Genomic DNA, 17,566 nt, shown 5'->3' with positions numbered 1-17,566 from the left:
TTCCTTGTGTTTTGTGCCTCGGAATGATAAAAGTTCCGTTGGAAACGGCCAGACAAACATGCACTTAATGATTAGAATAAACTCTTCATCTCAAAGTGGCTACATTTTGGATTGTGCCTTGTCCATGTATACTTGAGAATTGATGTATTCATATATTCAAAAGGTGAGTAAAGCAATAAATTGCAGTAAAACAATGTTGAATTCCTGAATTTGATGTAGTATATTACAACTCAAAAAATGAGTTAAGCAACTCAGCAATAAAAAAAGTGTTCAAAAAGTATGTCAAAATATATTGTTAGCATTTTTTAATGTTCTTATGTATGATTTTTCTTTAGATACCGTAGGATATTTTTTTATGGGTAGATACCGTATGAATTATTACAACTTAAATAAAAACTATTTAAATTTGACGATTATTGTGTTTTTTTATAAATTTATTAAGAGAATAAAGACCAACAATAATATGACATCATAAATCTATAATCTATAACTATTAGAAAGAATAGGCATAAAGAAGTGTAAAAGGGTAAGGGTAATTAAGTGACATATAATATAAATTAAAATTAAAGTAATTTAGTTATTATATGTGTTTGATATAAATATGGGACGAGTATTTAAAAAAAAAACAGGTATTACTCCTATCTGTTCACATCTCCTATCAAAATAAGTATTTTCCTTCAAAATTAAGACAAGTTGGTGGTGGTACCCAAAAGTATGGGTTTGTTTGTCATGTTTAATTTTAGCTAGTTTTTTTTTTACCAATTTAACCCACTCTTAATTGATTGTTTGTTCTATTTATTTTTTTAAAGTTCTCTTGACTAGTGACATGATTTATTACTAAACCAATCGATCGATGAAATAACCGGTCTTGATATGATTTTAAGAATATGAAATACATGAGTAATTTTTTTTGTTATAATGTCGAGAGTTAGAAAGATTAGGATTATACTTTTATTTATTTTTAGTAAAAAGAACAATAAAACTAGTTCCGTAAGTAACCTTACCCCTAAATAGGGATGAAAATGAATCGAGCCAACTCAAATTTTATTAGGCTTGAACTCAGCTTGGGTTGAATACGCAAGGCTTGAACTTGACTCATTATTTGTCATAGGCTTTTTTCAAAGACTCGGCTCGGCTTACATAAAAGTCTGACTTGGCTTACGAACCTATTTAAAAGTTTGCTTAAAGACGTCTTTGATCAATTAATTATTTTAAAACCTAGTAAAATACTAACTAAAAAAAAGAAACTTATAAAATTTCGTATAAGTAATGTACAAATCCAAAAATAATTGATAAACAAAATCATATTGAATTCAAGTCGTTAAAACACAAAGTATATCAAAAGAAAATGAAAAAGGGAGCATAATATTAAAAAATGTATGGATTAGAGATGATTTATACTAATATAGCCAAACAAAAATATTTAAATTGTCTGAAAATGTTCTTACAAAATATTATTATTATTATTATTATTATTATTATTATTATTATTATTATTATTATTACTTAAACAGACCGGTTTGTCAAGCTTAACAAGTTTTTTTTATAGTTTAGGTTTGACCTTTTTATCTAAAAAAACTTTTTAAAAAGCTTGAGCTTGACCTTTATAGTAAACAAGTCAAGCCGAGCCAAGCCTTAAATAAGTCGAGCCAAAGGCCGCCCTTGACAAGTTGCTCGGCTCATTTCCAACCCTACCCCTAAAGCAAAGATATGTTGGAAACTCTAAAAGTCTTCCACGGCACTAGCCCATGTGATTCACAAACCAATTTTTTTTCATAGGACTCAACGTCCTCCGCCTTTATTTTTCATAGGACTCAAAGTCGTCGCCTTTATGTTTTCATAGGATTCAACATTCTCTATCTTTATTTTTTATAGGACTCAACGTCCTCTCCTTTATTTTTTCATAGGAATCAATGTCCTCTATCTTTATGTTTTCATAGGACTCAACATCCTCACCTTTTTTTCCATAGGACTTAATGTCCTCTGTCTTTATGTTTCCATAGGACTCAACGTCCTCGCCTTCATTTTTCATAGGACTCAATGTCCTCGCCTTCATTTTTCATAGGACTCAACGTCTTCTGTCTCCATTTTTCATAGGACTCAACATCCTTGCCTTTTTTTTTCATAGGACTCAATCTCCTTTATCTTTATGCTTTCATATGACTCAACGTCCTCACCTTTATGTTTTCGTAGGACTCAACGTCCTCGTCTTTATTTTTCATAGGACTCAAAGTCCTCTGTCTTTATGTTTCTACAGGACTCAACGTCCTTGCCTTTATGTTTCCATAGGATTCAATGTCCTTTGTCTTTATTTTTTATAGGACTCAAAGTTCTCGCTTTTATTTCTTATAGGACTTAATGTCCTATGCTTTATGTTTCCATCGGACTCAACGTCTTTGACTGTATTTTTCATAGGACTCAACATCCTTTGTCTCTATTTTTCATAGGACTCAAAGTCCTTTATCTTTATTTTTCATAGGACTCAACGTTCTATATCTTTATTTTTCATAGGACTCAATGTCCTTTGTCTTTATGCTTTCATATGACTCAACGTCCTTACCTTTATGTTTCCGTAGGACTCAACGTCCTTGCCTTTATTTTTCATAGGACTCAAAGTCCTCTGTCTTTATGTTTCCATAGGACTCAACGTCCTCACCTTTATGTTCTGATAGGATTCAACGTTCTCTGTCTTTATTTTTTATAGGACTCAACGTCCTCGCCTTTATTTATCATAGGACTCAAAGTCATCTGTCTTTATGTTTCCATAGAACTCAACGTCCTCGCCTTTATGTTTCCATAGGACTCAACGTCCTTGCCTTTTTGTTTCCATAGGATTCAACGTCCTCTGTCATTATTTTTTATAGGACTCAACGTTCTCGCCTTTATTTTTCATAGGACTCAATGTCCTTTATCTTTATGCTTTCATAGGACTCAACATCCTTGCCTTTTTTTCATAGGACTCAATGTCCTTCGTCTTTAGTTTTCATAGGATTCAACGTTCTCACCTTTATTTTTCATAGGACTCAATGTCCTTTATCTTTATGTTTCCATAGGACTCAATGTCTTCGCCTTTATTTTTCATAGTACTCAACGTCCTCTGTCTTTATTTTTCATAGGACTCAATGTTCTCTATCTTTATTTTTTGTAGGACTCAGTGTCCTCTGTCTTTATGCTTTCATATGACTCAACATCCTCGTCTTTATGTTTCCATAGAACTCAACGTCATCGCCTTTATTTTTCATAGGACTCAAAGTCCTCTGTCTTTATGTTTTCACAGGACTCAACGTCCTCGCCTTTATGTTTCCATAGGATTCAATGTCCTCTGTCTTTATTTTTTAAAGGAATTAACGTCCTCGCCTTTATTTTTCATAGAACTCAAAGTCCTCTGTCTTTATGTTTTCATAGGACTCAACGTCCTTGCCTTTATGTTTCCATAGGATTCAACGTCCTTTGTCTTTATTTTTCATAGGACTTAACCTCCTCGCCTATATTTTTCATAGGATTCAATGTCCTCTGTCTTTATGCTTTCATAGGACTCAACATTCTCTCCTTTTTTGTCGTAGGACTCAACATCCTCCATCTTTATTTTTCATAAGACTCAACGTTCTCGCCTTTATTTTTCATAGGACTCGATGTCCTCTGTCTTTATGTTTCCATAAGATTCAACGTCCTCGCCTTTATTTTTCATGGGAGTCAACGTCCTCTGTCTATATTTTTCATAGGACTCAACGTCCTCTGTCTTTATTTTTCATAGGACTCAACGTCCTCTGTCTTTATTTTTCATAGGAGTCAGTGTCCTTTGTTTTTATGCTTTCGTAGGACTCAACGTCCTTGCCTTTATGTTTCCATAGAACTTAATGTCCTCGCCTTTATTTTTCATAGGACTCAAAGTCCTTTGTCTTTATGTTTCCATAGGACTCAACGTCCTCACCTTTATGATTCCATAGGATTCAACGTCCTATGTCTTTATTTTTTATAGAACTCAACGTCCTTGCCTTTATGTTTCCATAGGATTCAACGTCCTCTGTCTTTATTTTTCATTGGACTTAACGTCCTCACCTTTATTTTTCATAGGACTCAATGCCCTTGTCTTTATTTTTCATAAGACTCAATGACCTCTGTCTTTATGTTTCCATAGGACTCACCGTCTTCGCTTTTATTTTTCATAGAACACAACGTCCTCTATCTTTATTTTTCATAGGACTCAACGTCCTCTTTCTTTATTTTTCATACGACTTAACATCCTCTATCTTTTTCGAAGGACTCAATGTCTTTTGTCTTTATGCTTTCATAGGAATCAATGTCCTCGCCTTTATTTTTCATAGGACTCAACATCCCCTGCCTTTATGTTTCCATAGGACTCATTGTCCTCGCATTTATTTTTCATAAGACTCAACATCCTCTGTCTTTATATTTCCATAGAACTCAACATCCTCGTCTTTATGTTTCCATAGGATTCAACATCCTCTGTCTTTATGCTTTCGTAAGACTCAACGTTCTCGCCTTTATGTTTTCATAGGACTCAATGTCCCCTACTTTTATGTTTTTCAAAGACTTCAATTTCTTTTGCTTTTATGCTTTTCAAAGACTTCAATGTATTTTGTTTTTTACGCTTTACAAGACTAGCTTCAATGTCTTCTGCTTTTATGCTTTTCAAAGACCTCAATGTCTTTTACTTTTATGCTTTTCAAACGACTTCAATGTCTTCTGTTTTATGCTTTACAAGACTTCAATGTCTTCTATTTTTATGCTTTCAAAGACTTCAAATGTCTTCTGTTTTATTAGTTTCATTATTTTTTGTTTTCTCTGGCATCCGGTTTTGAATAGCCCAATCGCTCGAATGAAATTAATATCATTATCTTTACTTATATTTTATTTTTAATAAAAGATAAGTAAAGAAGGACAACTGTCAAACCCTAATTTCATCCGGGTATAATACTTTTATCATTTGGATATCATGTTTTGATAATTGCTAATCGAATTACGGTGGTTGGCACTGGTTACAGCGCAAGGCCAAGGGGGTCGCTCAAGGTTTGATGGTTGTTTGTCAGATCTAGAAACAATAAGCCACAAAGAAAGGGAAAAAATGGTCATTTTCAAGAATTTTTTGGACCTAAACTCACCCAAGCTAGCATCTGGCTCACCCCGGCCAAGAAGAAGCTTCAAACCTAAGCAAGTCACTTGCCTAGGCGAGTTAATACCTTTAGCCCTAAGCAAGCAGCTCGCTTGGGCAAGCTCCCCCTACACCAAATGGATTTTTCTATAAATAGCCATGTAGGGGAAGAAGTTTAGGGGTGGAGAATAGAAGAAGGAGAGGAAGAAACACAAAAAGAGAAAGAGAAGAAGAAAAGAAGCAAAGTTGAGGCGTTGCCGAATCGCAACCGCTCTCACCCTTTGTACCTCATGCAACAGTCGGTTAGTTTTTCTTAAGAGTTGAATGTAATCTATGTACCCTTATGGGTCCTCTGTGATATTGTGTGTGTATTTATCTTCTCCCCTTTATTGTTGATAATTTCGTCTTATTCGTAAGGCTTAATTTTAGTCGATCACTAGTGTCATGAAATTGGTTTTTTTAGTGAGACCGAAGGCAATAAACAAAACCAAAATGAAAAAATCAATTCATAACCAAACATCTTTTCGTCAAATATCACTTGAGATCGTTTTAAAGTCCAAAACCTTAACGATTCTCTCTGCTTTTCAAAAATTAAAACGTCGTTTCAAGATCCAACGTCTTAACGACTCTTTGTTTGCAATTAAAATAAATCTTTTAAAAAAACATGAACATTCTTACTTAAAGAACTAAATAGGTCTGATTTTCTCATTGCACCTGGGGATACATAGGAGTAAGGACAACACCCTTATAGATTCGAAAAAAATAATAATAAAAAAAACAAAATAAATGATTTTGAAGTCGTATTGCACACCCGGTTATTGTCTCTTGTGATGAAAGCGCGAGGTGTTAATACCTTCCGTATGCGTAAACAACTTCCGAATCATTCTTTTCAAAATTCCCAAACCTTTTCTAAATTTTTTTAACATTTTTCTCGAATAAATATTGATGACGTCTCTCACTCATTTTCTCCTTAGGAGACCAAGTGTTTTTTTTTTGTCGTCCTGACATAAGGTAAGTTGTAACATAAAACATTTACTTTTCAAGCTCAATATTTTTGGCAATAGAGTAAGTTAATAAATAAAACAAATTAATCTAAATATGCAATCGGATATTTGATATGAAAATTAAATGTACATATAATATGTATAGAAAAAAAAAGTTGAATAATGAGAGATAAAAAGCGACGAATGCAATGAATAAAAAAAAATATTATATTAACGATATATCTCATTTTGATTATTAACCTTGTGAAACTCTCCTTTGTGACGTTGTGGTTTGTGGACCAGGTTTATTATTTATTCATTTTTTTCTTTTCTTTTTGTTCTCATTGATGATTAGGAATCTGCTTATAGAATTTCTCCAGCCACCATTATCCGTCCAACCCGCACTTTCCACAGTTGACAGTGATACCAACGGCGCGTCATTCCGCAAAACGCACCGCATTGAGCGATGCCATGTCACGTGACCGAATTTCAAAAACGAGAGGTGCACACGTGCCGCTCCCAATTTGAACCAAACCAAATAAAGAATAGAAAAACCTGAAACCCAAAAAACCCCCCACTCAGTCACTCTTGTGTTCGTTCAGTTCAGTTCCTGCTTTTCTCTGAGTGAAGAAAAAAAAAAAAACGAACGTTACGAGAGAGAGAGCCATGGAAGCAATACTCGTAGATTGCGCGCAGAAGAGTCTTCGCCATTTCATGCACTCCAATGCCATCTTCATCTCGCAGCGTCTCTGTGCTCAGTTTCCCTCCGAGGTGTTTTTTTCTTCTTCTCTTTTTCAACACTCACATTGAAAATTTTCTTTTATTTTTTTATAATCTCTGTTTGGTTTCTCAGATAATCGAAGAAAACCTAACCGGAGAAGAAATTTAGTTACTAAAGCCTACGAGCTTCAGGAATTTAAATTGTTTTTCCTTTTTTTTTTTTTAATTTACGTTTCCCGGCGCGCTCTTTCGCCGTGTTACCTTTGTGATCGATGTCTTCTGGTTAGGGTATCGGTAGCTGTTTGATTCGATTCCTGTGTTGAAGTTTCTCGATGGAGTGTTGTTTGCTTTGAGTGATTTGGATTCGGTTTTGTTTTCATGTTGGGTTAATTGTTTGAGTGAGTGAATTGAGGTTTGGAGTTTCCTTGAGTGTCTTTGATAGGTTTCTTTTGTTTTGAAGCGATAAACTGTGGATGGTGATTTTTCCGGTTTTGAAAATTGAAGTTTGTTTGTGCTGAACCACTGAAAGGGATACTTGGAGTTATAGCCTAGTTCTAGAAATTTTGGCATTACTTTTGTTGATGCTAGAGAACACACTTGTCAAATACTCCTAAAGTTCAGTATGAACTCAAGTGTCCGGTGAGCTCCATAATGTGCGACTTGGTGTGACCTAGGTTGGTGATGCCTATTTAACGAGTGTGTTCTCTGTTAACTGTTCCCACCATTTTCGGGGGTGGTGCCAATTGTGCCTTTGCTAGTTTCCTGCTAAAGTTCTAGACACCGTTATATTGGCCACCAAGGCCCGGTGCCCCCAAATTCTTTGTGGCCGTCTAGTGTTTTCGCACAAGGGTTTCATAGACCATAACATCATATTGGTTCTGTTAGTATAGATCAGCCGCAAGACCAAGGATGGGCCCAGTCGGCTGCTTCCTCGGACAGTTATGGGTGGGACATCGGTCGGTTTACCCATAGGACTCGGTCAAACGATTGACAATTCCTCAAATGCCAAGTCTGTTAGGTGTAGGCGATTATTCGGTCAGAAGTTTCAACATGAAGCTGTTTTTGCAGATTTTTAAGGCTTAGGATTACATGGTGTTTTGTTCTGTTGATAAAGAAACACCCTTGTTGCTCAAGACATAACGCAACCAACATTAATTATAGTCATTTACGAAAAATGTGAATCACACAGATCTCTTAGAAAGAAAATGTCCATATTTAAGCTTCACTATTGTGATATGTTTTATTATTAATTTATTATTGTTATAAATTTTGGCATTATCTTTCTGAATTAATAATATGGATAATGTATCCTCCATATTTGTTGTACTTGTACCTAAGATACATGTGTTTTGAATGTGCCTCTGATACTTGTATTGGAATGTGCCTAATCAACAATTTTGTACTGTTATAACACTGCTAATTTTATTACTTATCAAATTGGTTTGCACCCTTTATTTGGCCATTTATTAAGTGAATGTCAATTGCTAAAGGACATCTTTTGTACTTTCTTAGTCAGTGTTTGATAATTATGTTTGTTTTATACAGACAAACTTGCAATTGTTAGCTGGCTGTTATTTGCAGAGCAATCAAGCTTATTGTGCATACCATATCTTAAAGGGTATGTTTTTGGCCTTAATTATTTATGTCCTATTTTTTTTTAATATCACACTTCCTTTCCTACCCCTTTTATTAGCTTTTTAAAGAATGTTTTATTTCCTTTGGTTGCTATTATTTTGTAACAATGCCTCTTATTATATTGCTTGACAGTTGACTCTCGTTATTTTTTGTCTTTATTGCTTGAAGGAACCCAAATGGCTCAATCTCGGTACTTGTTTGCGATATCTTGCTTTCATATGGATCTTCTTAGCGAAGCTGAAGCTGCATTACGTCCTGCCGATGAGCCTGGTGCAGAGGTATAAAACGCAATTTAGTATGTATTCTTATTAATGATTATCTCCCAATTATTAAATCATAAAAATATATAGGTGGCCATATTTTATTTCCCAAACAATTTTAAATTTTCTATCATTCTTATTTTGCTTATTTCTAGTCTAGTTTGCTATTATTGGTTCATTTATCACATAAGTTCTGACATCCTCTCTGTTTCTAGTTGTTTTTATTATTGTTTGTTGCTGCATGTTTTGGCAGATGAATGATTTTGTTAATTTTGTTTTTCTTACTATGTAGGTTCCAAACGGTGCAGCTGGTCATTATCTATTAGGGCTCATTTACAGGTAACTGAACTGTCTTCTCATCAATGATTGACCAGTCCCCCCTCCCAAAAAAATATATTATTTGGCATAGATCACATTATGCATACATGCAAACATTTAACAATGACCGACACCAAATTAGTTTACCTCTTCTCACCTCTTAGTGGAATGTACAAGAGGCTAAGAAGAGTTGTACTTATACGACCTTCCCTAGATTATAGTTATGAATAGGATGCTATAGCAGTATAGCAGTGCAGAGCAGCTGTGAGTTGCTACAATTTTTAGTAATTTTGATTAGAGACCATAGTGGCTGCTGCAGTCGCGACCAAAATAGTGCTCGTTGCCATACTATAGTGGCACTAGAATGAGGCTTTTCCAAAAATCCCCATTTTCTCCGTAAAAAAACAGGAACATTTCTTTTGGGGGTGCTAGGGGATAAGTTGAAATTTCCGCCCCCTTTTTAGAATTAAAAAAATCCCTCATTGTTTGTATTTTTGCATGCACCCATATTTGAACCCTCATCCTTCTCTGTTTTTTCTCTATGCAACACCCTACCTCTGTTTTTATCAAATTTTTAAGATTTCTTATATTTGAAATATGAATGTCTATTGAATTTTGTTTGTTTCCTACCTAGACCTTTTATTGTTAATTATGAATATGTAATGATTTTTCAGTATTTTTTTAAATTTTTGAGCATTTATATGCATATAATATATAAATATAAATTATTTAATCTGTATATCAAAATTATTGAAATTAGCCTCCCACTATGTGCTATACCATTATAACGTTTTTGGGGTTGGCTGCTTTGCGCTGCTGTCCAAGATTTGATAACTATGCCTTGGAAATGTTAGTAAGTTGTAGTGAAGTGTTTTGGTTTTTGTAACCTATCTTCTCTGTGAAGGATGGACAACTCCAAGAAGAATCTATTGAGAATTGGAGAAGGCATATTGTTAACACATTTTAAGTAGACAACAAGGCGTGATTTCAATCCTTGAATTTTATAACCAGTTCTGTACAAACTATTTTTGCTAAGCAGCCTAAACTTTATTTGGATTGATTTTGCTCTAGAATTTCGTGAAGGATTCTATAACATTTTGTGATAATCTCACTTTTCTCTATTAGCACATCCCTTTGCCAAATCTCTTGCATGTTCACCTCACAGTCCCTTGGTTGTCATTTGGTGGTTGATTCCCATTAAGTATTTGGTATTGTGCTTAATGAATATTTGGTCCATTGTGTTCCTTGAACTGATTTCCATTGAATTGTCTTTAAACACCTGTCTTTGCTTTAACTTGTAATTAGTTCGTGCTATTTTCATATCTATATTCATCCTTCTATATTTCCTTTAATAATTATTCTGCCTTTTCAGATGCACTGACAGAAGGAAAAATGCCATACAACATTTCAAGCAGGCACTGTCAATGGATCCTCTTATGTGGGCTGCATATGAGGAGTTGTGTATATTAGGTAATGTGAGATGATTTCACTTAATTCTACACCGAATATACTTGATGAAGCAAATGGCAAAACCTATTAGTTTAAATGGCTGCTTGCTAAGTTGTTAAGTGTCTGTTTCCCATTTGGATGAGGTTATTTTTAGCTTTGATCAAATAAGAAAGCTACCTAAAGCAAAGCAAACATTTTAAACTGTATGGTATGGTTATGGGCACTTATTGTTTAAACATTTTGTTTTGGTAATGGAGCATCATACATAGTTTATTGTGGTTTGCACATGTGATAGATGAAAAAACATAACAGTAATGAGCACTAGAAAAAGCATTTGTTATTCTTACTTTTTTTTTTTTTGCTTGGCATTTGTTATTCTTACTTAAGTGCTTATGGCTATACCAAATACTGAATCTGTCATCTGACTCAACAGAAAGCATACATATGCCAGGAAACCAATGCAAAATTAGAGTTGGTGTAATTAAATGACTGTTTCATTTTTCTAATATATATTATATTGTTTTCTTATGCTCATTCATCAATATTATCATTTCACTGTTTTCTAAATATCTAGGTGCTGCTGAAGAAGCAACTGTAGTTTTTGGTGAAGCAGCAGCTTTTTGCTTACAAAAGCAATACCTGAATTGTTCAACCTCTCCAAACTCACATATGTCACCTGAACATAGTAATGAAGTTGCCGCAAGACCTTGTATGTCTGAAGAAGCGAGTCCAAGGCAACTCAAACAAATGCAAAGTCTCAAGGATATTGCTACATATCATCATGGAGCATCTATTTTAGGAGGAGCTGCTGGTCAACCTATTAATAGCAGTTCATCTAACATGTCATATTATAACACCCCATCTCCAATGGTTGCACAGGTGACTGTAGTTCTATATTGTGTATGCGTAACCGGATAACCCAATTCTAAAATCCTTAAGGCTAGCTCATAGGGTGAGGGTTTCCCTTATATACTTTATCTTGGTACTATCTCTAGCCAATGTGGAACTTGGGTTTTTTCCAACAATATATATGTATATATGTGTGTGTGTGTTCTTTTGTCAATATGTGTTTGATGTCCATTTTTCCTTTTCAAATGAATGACATGTTCTGTTCTTGTTCTTTGCAGTTGTCAAGTGTTGCTCCACCGCCGTTGTGTAGGAATGTGCTGCCAAATGGCCAAAATCTTACTACACTTAGTACTGACAGTTCTCCTAAGTCAACAGTAAACTCTCCTATTCAAGCCCCTCGAAGAAAGTTTGTGGGTGAAGGAAAGTTACGAAAGGTTGGTTCTGTTGATCAACCTCCATTCTTGTCAATAGATAAACATGTCAACTGTATGACATTTTCTCTTTCATTGGAGATTGATTTGATCATTTGATTACGTGGCTTAATCTAGAGTAAACAATGGCAGTATTGGATAGATTGTCTTTTTCTTCTTTTGGAAGTAATTAGTGATATTGATTTGTACAGATTGTTAACATCAAAACTGGCAATCTACAATGCATTGAGCTCGGCGACCCTTATATTATGGGAATGGCACTTTTTTCTATCAACATTATTGAACATCAATTTTGATTCCATCTAATAATGATATTCTTCTGAGTATCTGAGTTTACCTTCATGTTACCAATTACCATTGATTCTCATTTATATGCTTGCAATATTGTTACTCAATTTTTGGCATACCCTCAGCATCTCAGCTTAGCTATAGTTTATTTTTCATTCTGTTCTTTGTGGATTTTTACTTGGTGCTATACATCATAAGATGAACAGTTGAATATATTTTGCATATTATGACATGTGAATTAATTGACCATTTATTCTGTTGAGTAACTTGCTTTTTTGAAGAATGTTTTGCATGATTGTAATAATATGTACTCTGGGTTGAGTGCTTGACTTTTCCAGACTATATGATATTATATTCACTCATTTGTTTACCATTCATTTTTCCCTAAATATGTATTGTTACAGATTTCGGGTAGATTGTTTTCTGATTCTGGTCCTCGGCGTAGTTCACGACTTTCTAGTGACTCAAGTGTAAACACAAATGCTAATTCAACTGTTGTATCTGGAAATGGAACCAATAACTCTTACAAGGGAGGTTCAAAGCTAAACCATATGGCATTTCGTACCATGGCAATTCGTAAAGGGCAGTCATGGGCCAATGAAAACATTGATGAAGGTGATGAATGTTTATATATTTCATTACTCTGTTGTATAAGTTTATTATATTATATGGAAATGTTTCCCTTCGTAAATAGTTTTATTGCAATGTTTGTGAAGTCATTTACTTGTACAAGTTGCATTCCCCCAGCTGATGATGTTAGATTTCTTGTCAATTTTCTTCTATGCTATAGCCTTTCTAAAGATATCAGAAGGAAAATTCATATCATAGATGGTCTTGTTAGCTCCTTTAGCCTATGTTTGGTAGAGAGGGATGAAAGTGTGAGGAATGAAAAGACTTGAAAGAGAGTAGAAAGTAAGGTTGTTTGATTGGCGTGAAAGAGATGAAAGATTTGAATTAAAGTAATTTCGTAGATATGAAAAGAAAAGAAAAAAATATTATATATATATATATATATTATTATAATTTTATGTTATTTTTATTTATTATTAAGGGGGAGGGGTCTGAGGGGGGGGGGGGGGGGACTGGGAGAGGGATAATGCATGTTTGCATAATTGGTTATGCTTATGCCGAAAGTGAGACTCCGTTCCTCTCTCTCTTCTGTTACACATACTGTCATCCTTCTCTCTACTTTCACCTCTTTTCTTCTCAATTTGCGATGAAAGTTGAAGCATGAGGACATATTTTTCAAAACTTTTCAGCTGCCTTTCGCACACACCAAACATCCTTACCCAACCACTTTCATCTCCTTTCAGCTTTGTTTCATCCCTTTAGACCAAACACACTGTTAATTTCTGATTATTTAAATTGGTGAGCCAGATTGTAATAGTAATCCTTGTCAACATAAATATGCTGAACTATATTAACCTTAAGGTTTGCATATCAATTGTTGATCATGGTTAATTCATTTTTTTTCTTAAGGTGGTTATTGCCTAAAAGTTTCCTTGTTTCAAATACTTAATATTTTTCATTTCTTTAATTTTAGGAATTTGTAATGATGTTCCAGATGATTCTTCTTTAAATCGTACATCTATAAATTCTTGTTCATCTCCTGTCATTGAAGCCAAATCTTATGAGCAAGAAGCAGCAACTTTTCACATTGGTGGGCAAGTAACAAGTGGTTCTAAGGTCATCACTGGCACTTCAGAAATATTAACCCTTCTAAGAGTTCTTGGTGAAGGCTATAGACTTGCCTGTTTATATAGGTGCCAGGTATTAATTAAATTTTTCAGGGGAAAATCCAGATAATATTTATATTTTTTTAATGTATTGTAATTAGGGATTTGAAATTGGAAAAATAAAATGTGGTAAATACCTTGTCCCCAGTTGCATTTGTTTCCTAATATCTTTTTATGGTAGAGCAGGATGCTCTGGATACCTATCTGAAACTTCCACAGAAGCATTACAACACTGGCTGGGTTCTTTCTCAGGTAATTTTGGTAGCTCGGCATGCTTTCTCTGGTCTTTCATTGGGATTCTTCATACATAAATAATGATACAGAGATATATTGCATTCATGCTCATGAATCATGATGTTTTATTCCAATATTTTGTTTGGCGCACATAGAAATTTGTTCTTTATTGTACCTATTTTTTTCCCACTTTGTTTGATGGATATCTTGTCTGCCCCTTAATTACACTACTGCACTTTCCTCAGTAATAAAAATAGTATTTTTCTGTATATGAAGTCTTGTTGCTGAGGTTCTAACTTCTAAACTCAAATCAAAATTAATCTCACTGTCCAGTATCCATTTTATAACTAATAACCAATCTTTACATTCACGACTTAATCCAATGAATAAGATGTAAAGTAAGTCACAACTTTTTCAACTTTTGATGAGACTATAAATACAGAAATAAAAACAAAGAACAAGAGAAACTCAGTTAAATTAAATTTCAGAGACTAAATTAAATCTCAGCACATTTCTTGTGCCTTGTTCAGGCTTCAAGCCTGGAAGACCCTTGTGTGAGGGGTTGTGTAAATATACAAATTTTTAGTAGGCTTCCTCGTCCTGATAGACGATAGGTTAATCTTTTTAGAGGGTTGGTCTTTGACAATAAGTCTGTTGGTGGGAGAGAACAAGGAGATGTGAAACTGACCTATAAAGAAAACATAACTATTTGCTGTAGTTTATATATGCCAGGCACATGTCTGACATGGACACATGACACAATTATGTGTCCAGTTTTCTTTTTTGGAGGGGCTTACAAAATAGCAAGTATTGGCACATATGAATTATGATAAGTATCAAGATATTGTAAATCTTGGAGCTACATACATACATATATATATATATATATATATAACAAAGTATAAATGATTTTCCTTGAATTTTCAATTTTATGTTAAGTACCAACAAACTGATATCTTAACTGCATACTACAGATCTGTCACACTCACACCACATATTAAAACTCACCATAAAACAGAAGGTTCCCAATTAACACAAAATAACTGCCTAATAGAACTTGGCCAATCAATGCCTCCTTGTACAGAAATAGCCTTGGCCTAATAGAAACAAGCTATCCCTTCCAGATTAGTGTTAGGATTTGGTTTCATCAGTTCAACTCTTTGAAATCTCCTTACTTGAACATGTTTTAACGCAGGTTGGGAAAGCATACTTTGAGCTAGTTGATTATTTAGAAGCTGATTGTGCCTTTAGTCGTGCTCGTCAGATTACACCTTATAGTTTGGAAGGAATGGATATACACTCGACAGTCCTTTATGTGAGTTGACATATTTTCTTTGTAAAAAGCAAACCATTTATGTTTCTTTGTTGCATTTCAGACTTGCACATTTGGTCTATTCAAAATCTCTTGATAAAAGATATTGCCTTAATCAACATGTTTTGAATTTTAATGCTCTTGTTTTGGGCTTCTAGGCTAATGTTACACCTAGAATATGTTTGAGGCTATGATTTCTATGATGCTACATGCTATTTATGAAAATGTTTCCTTTGTTGATGGTTGTCATCTACAAATTTACAAAGAAATCCTGGATGTTGATATGTGACACCTAGAATATCCTTGTATTTCTTTAGCTTCTTCCCCCCACTTAAAAGTTTAAAATTTTAAATGATTACTACATGACGAACTGACTTATATCTGGTGCAGCATTTAAAGGAAGATATGAAGCTAAGTTACCTGGCACAGGAACTGATTTCAACTGATCGCTTAGCTCCTCAATCTTGGTAGTGTTACATTGAACTTTATTGTAATTCTCTGTGTAACAATTTTCAATTTTTGGGACTGAAATTTCTTCTTAGAGGTAATTTTTTGCATACTACTGTCTTCTTTTCAGATGGCTTAAAACTGTATCATTTCCTGTATATGTGTGCAAACTAAAGGTTTATGTATATTATGGTTTACTAGATTTGGTTGTGAAGCTGATGATAATATTATCTTGCTGCTCAAAAGGAATGTTATTTTGGAAAGTTGAAAGCTTGAGAGTTGAACATTCCCCCCCTCCCGGGGCTGTATATCGCTGTTCTATTTTAATCATTGTCACTTATCCTGGTTTATCTTTTCTGTTTAATACTGTGGCAGGTGTGCCATGGGTAATTGCTACAGTCTACAGAAAGATCATGAAACTGCACTGAAGAATTTTCAACGAGCTGTTCAACTGAATCCCAGATTTGCATATGCACACACCCTTTGTGGACATGAGTATGAACATTAGTCTTTCTTTTATGATACACATGCGTCCACACAAGTTTTCGGCAACTTTTTATGATCGTGATTCACACTTTTTTTTTGCAGGTATGTTGCACTAGAAGATTTTGAAAATGGGATTAAGTGCTACCATAGTGCACTCAGGGTTGATTCAAGGCACTACAACGCATGGTATGGACTTGGAATGCTATATCTTCGCCAAGAGAAGTATGAGTTCTCTGAACATCATTTCCATATGGCCTACCAAATCAACCCACGATCTTCTGTTATATTGTCATACCTTGGAACTGCTTTGCATGCTTTAAAGGTTAATAATCTCGTCCCACTTGTTGTAGTGGTACAATATACAAACTACAATTGCATTTGTCTTTTGCTCGTGTTTCTGTATCCAGGGTTCTGAAATTATGCTTCTGTGATTTGTCAGAGAAGCGGGGAAGCATTGGCCATAATGGAGAAGGCTATATTGGAAGATAAGAAAAATCCACTTCCCATGTATCAAAAAGCCAGCATACTCGTAAGCTTAGAAAGAATTGACGAGGCTTTGGATGTCCTTGAGGAGCTGAAAGAGGCGCAACCTCGTGAAAGTAGTGTCTATGCTTTGATGGGCAATATCTATAGAAGGCGTCACATGCATGAGAGAGCAATGTTTCATTATGGTGTTGCTTTGGATTTGAAACCATCTATAACAGATGCTGCTATGATTAAGGTGAGTGGCTTATAACAGCTTTACAACAATCCTTTTTGGCTCTAAAATCGTTAGCAGTTTTTACAAATAACTGATCTTTCTGCTCTTTTGATTGGTTTGGTAAATGTTTAGTTAATTTGTATGATCACTATAGTATACGTAGGAACTTATGGTTGCTGTCATTATTTATTTATTTTCCTATGTGACTTGAAGCTTCTTATTTTTTAAACAGGCTGCTGTTGAGAAATTGATTATACCTGATGAGTTCCAAGACGAAGATGACTCTTAGCTCTACCTTTGAAGTGCAAGATTTGAATTATAAGGATTTGATTTCCGGCTAGTTGTGTATACAAGCAGCACAAATGCTCGAGTGAGTATTCATTCAATGTTCAAACAATCATCAGTCCATCTAATTTTCGAAACTTTAGAACTGCACACAGTTTTGTAGGAAAGTCGAATAGGGTTAGAGATGATGTAACAGAGGTACCGAGAAGCTCCTATACTTGTACAAATAGTTGCATTAGGGATAAATAGGTGTACCATAAGTTTATCTATTCATTTGTCTATAAATCAATGCTTTAGTCTATCATCTCTGGTTTAAATCA

The 17,566-nt window shown here is 34.5% G+C and overlaps 1 protein-coding gene across 3 annotated transcripts; it reads left to right on the top strand.

Moving 5' to 3' along the window:
- Positions 1–6,655: 6,655 nt before the first annotated feature.
- On the top strand, positions 6,656–17,566 carry LOC114382671 (cell division cycle protein 27 homolog B-like). Of its 3 annotated transcripts, none has more exons than XM_028342241.1 (16): positions 6,656–6,867; positions 8,362–8,434; positions 8,620–8,729; positions 9,004–9,050; positions 10,402–10,499; positions 11,053–11,357; positions 11,606–11,761; positions 12,451–12,661; positions 13,668–13,816; positions 13,969–14,034; positions 15,212–15,331; positions 15,719–15,795; positions 16,151–16,270; positions 16,364–16,583; positions 16,701–16,982; positions 17,194–17,566. In XM_028342241.1, exons 1-16 carry the CDS (start codon positions 6,763–6,765, stop codon positions 17,248–17,250), a joined length of 2,196 nt encoding a protein of 731 aa, XP_028198042.1. In that variant the 5' UTR covers positions 6,656–6,762; the 3' UTR covers positions 17,251–17,566. The 3 variants fall into 3 exon arrangements, with proteins under 3 accessions (XP_028198042.1, XP_028198041.1, XP_028198040.1); XM_028342240.1 differs by having other exon boundaries at positions 13,611–13,816; XM_028342239.1 differs by having other exon boundaries at positions 13,590–13,816.

The sequence above is a fragment of the Glycine soja genome, chromosome 13, assembly GCF_004193775.1.
Source record: "Glycine soja cultivar W05 chromosome 13, ASM419377v2, whole genome shotgun sequence".
Lineage (NCBI taxonomy): Eukaryota > Viridiplantae > Streptophyta > Magnoliopsida > Fabales > Fabaceae > Glycine > Glycine soja.
This window is presented reverse-complemented; position numbering and strand designations above follow the sequence as displayed.

Coding starts and splice junctions, on each gene's coding strand:
- LOC114382671 (XM_028342239.1), top strand. CDS start 6,763: ATGGAAGCAATACTCGTAGATTGCGCGCAGAAGAGTCTTCGCCATTTC. Junction 8,730..9,003: donor CCGATGAGCCTGGTGCAGAG/GTATAAAACGCA, acceptor CTTACTATGTAG/GTTCCAAACGGTGCAGCTGG. Junction 9,051..10,401: donor CTATTAGGGCTCATTTACAG/GTAACTGAACTG, acceptor CTGCCTTTTCAG/ATGCACTGACAGAAGGAAAA.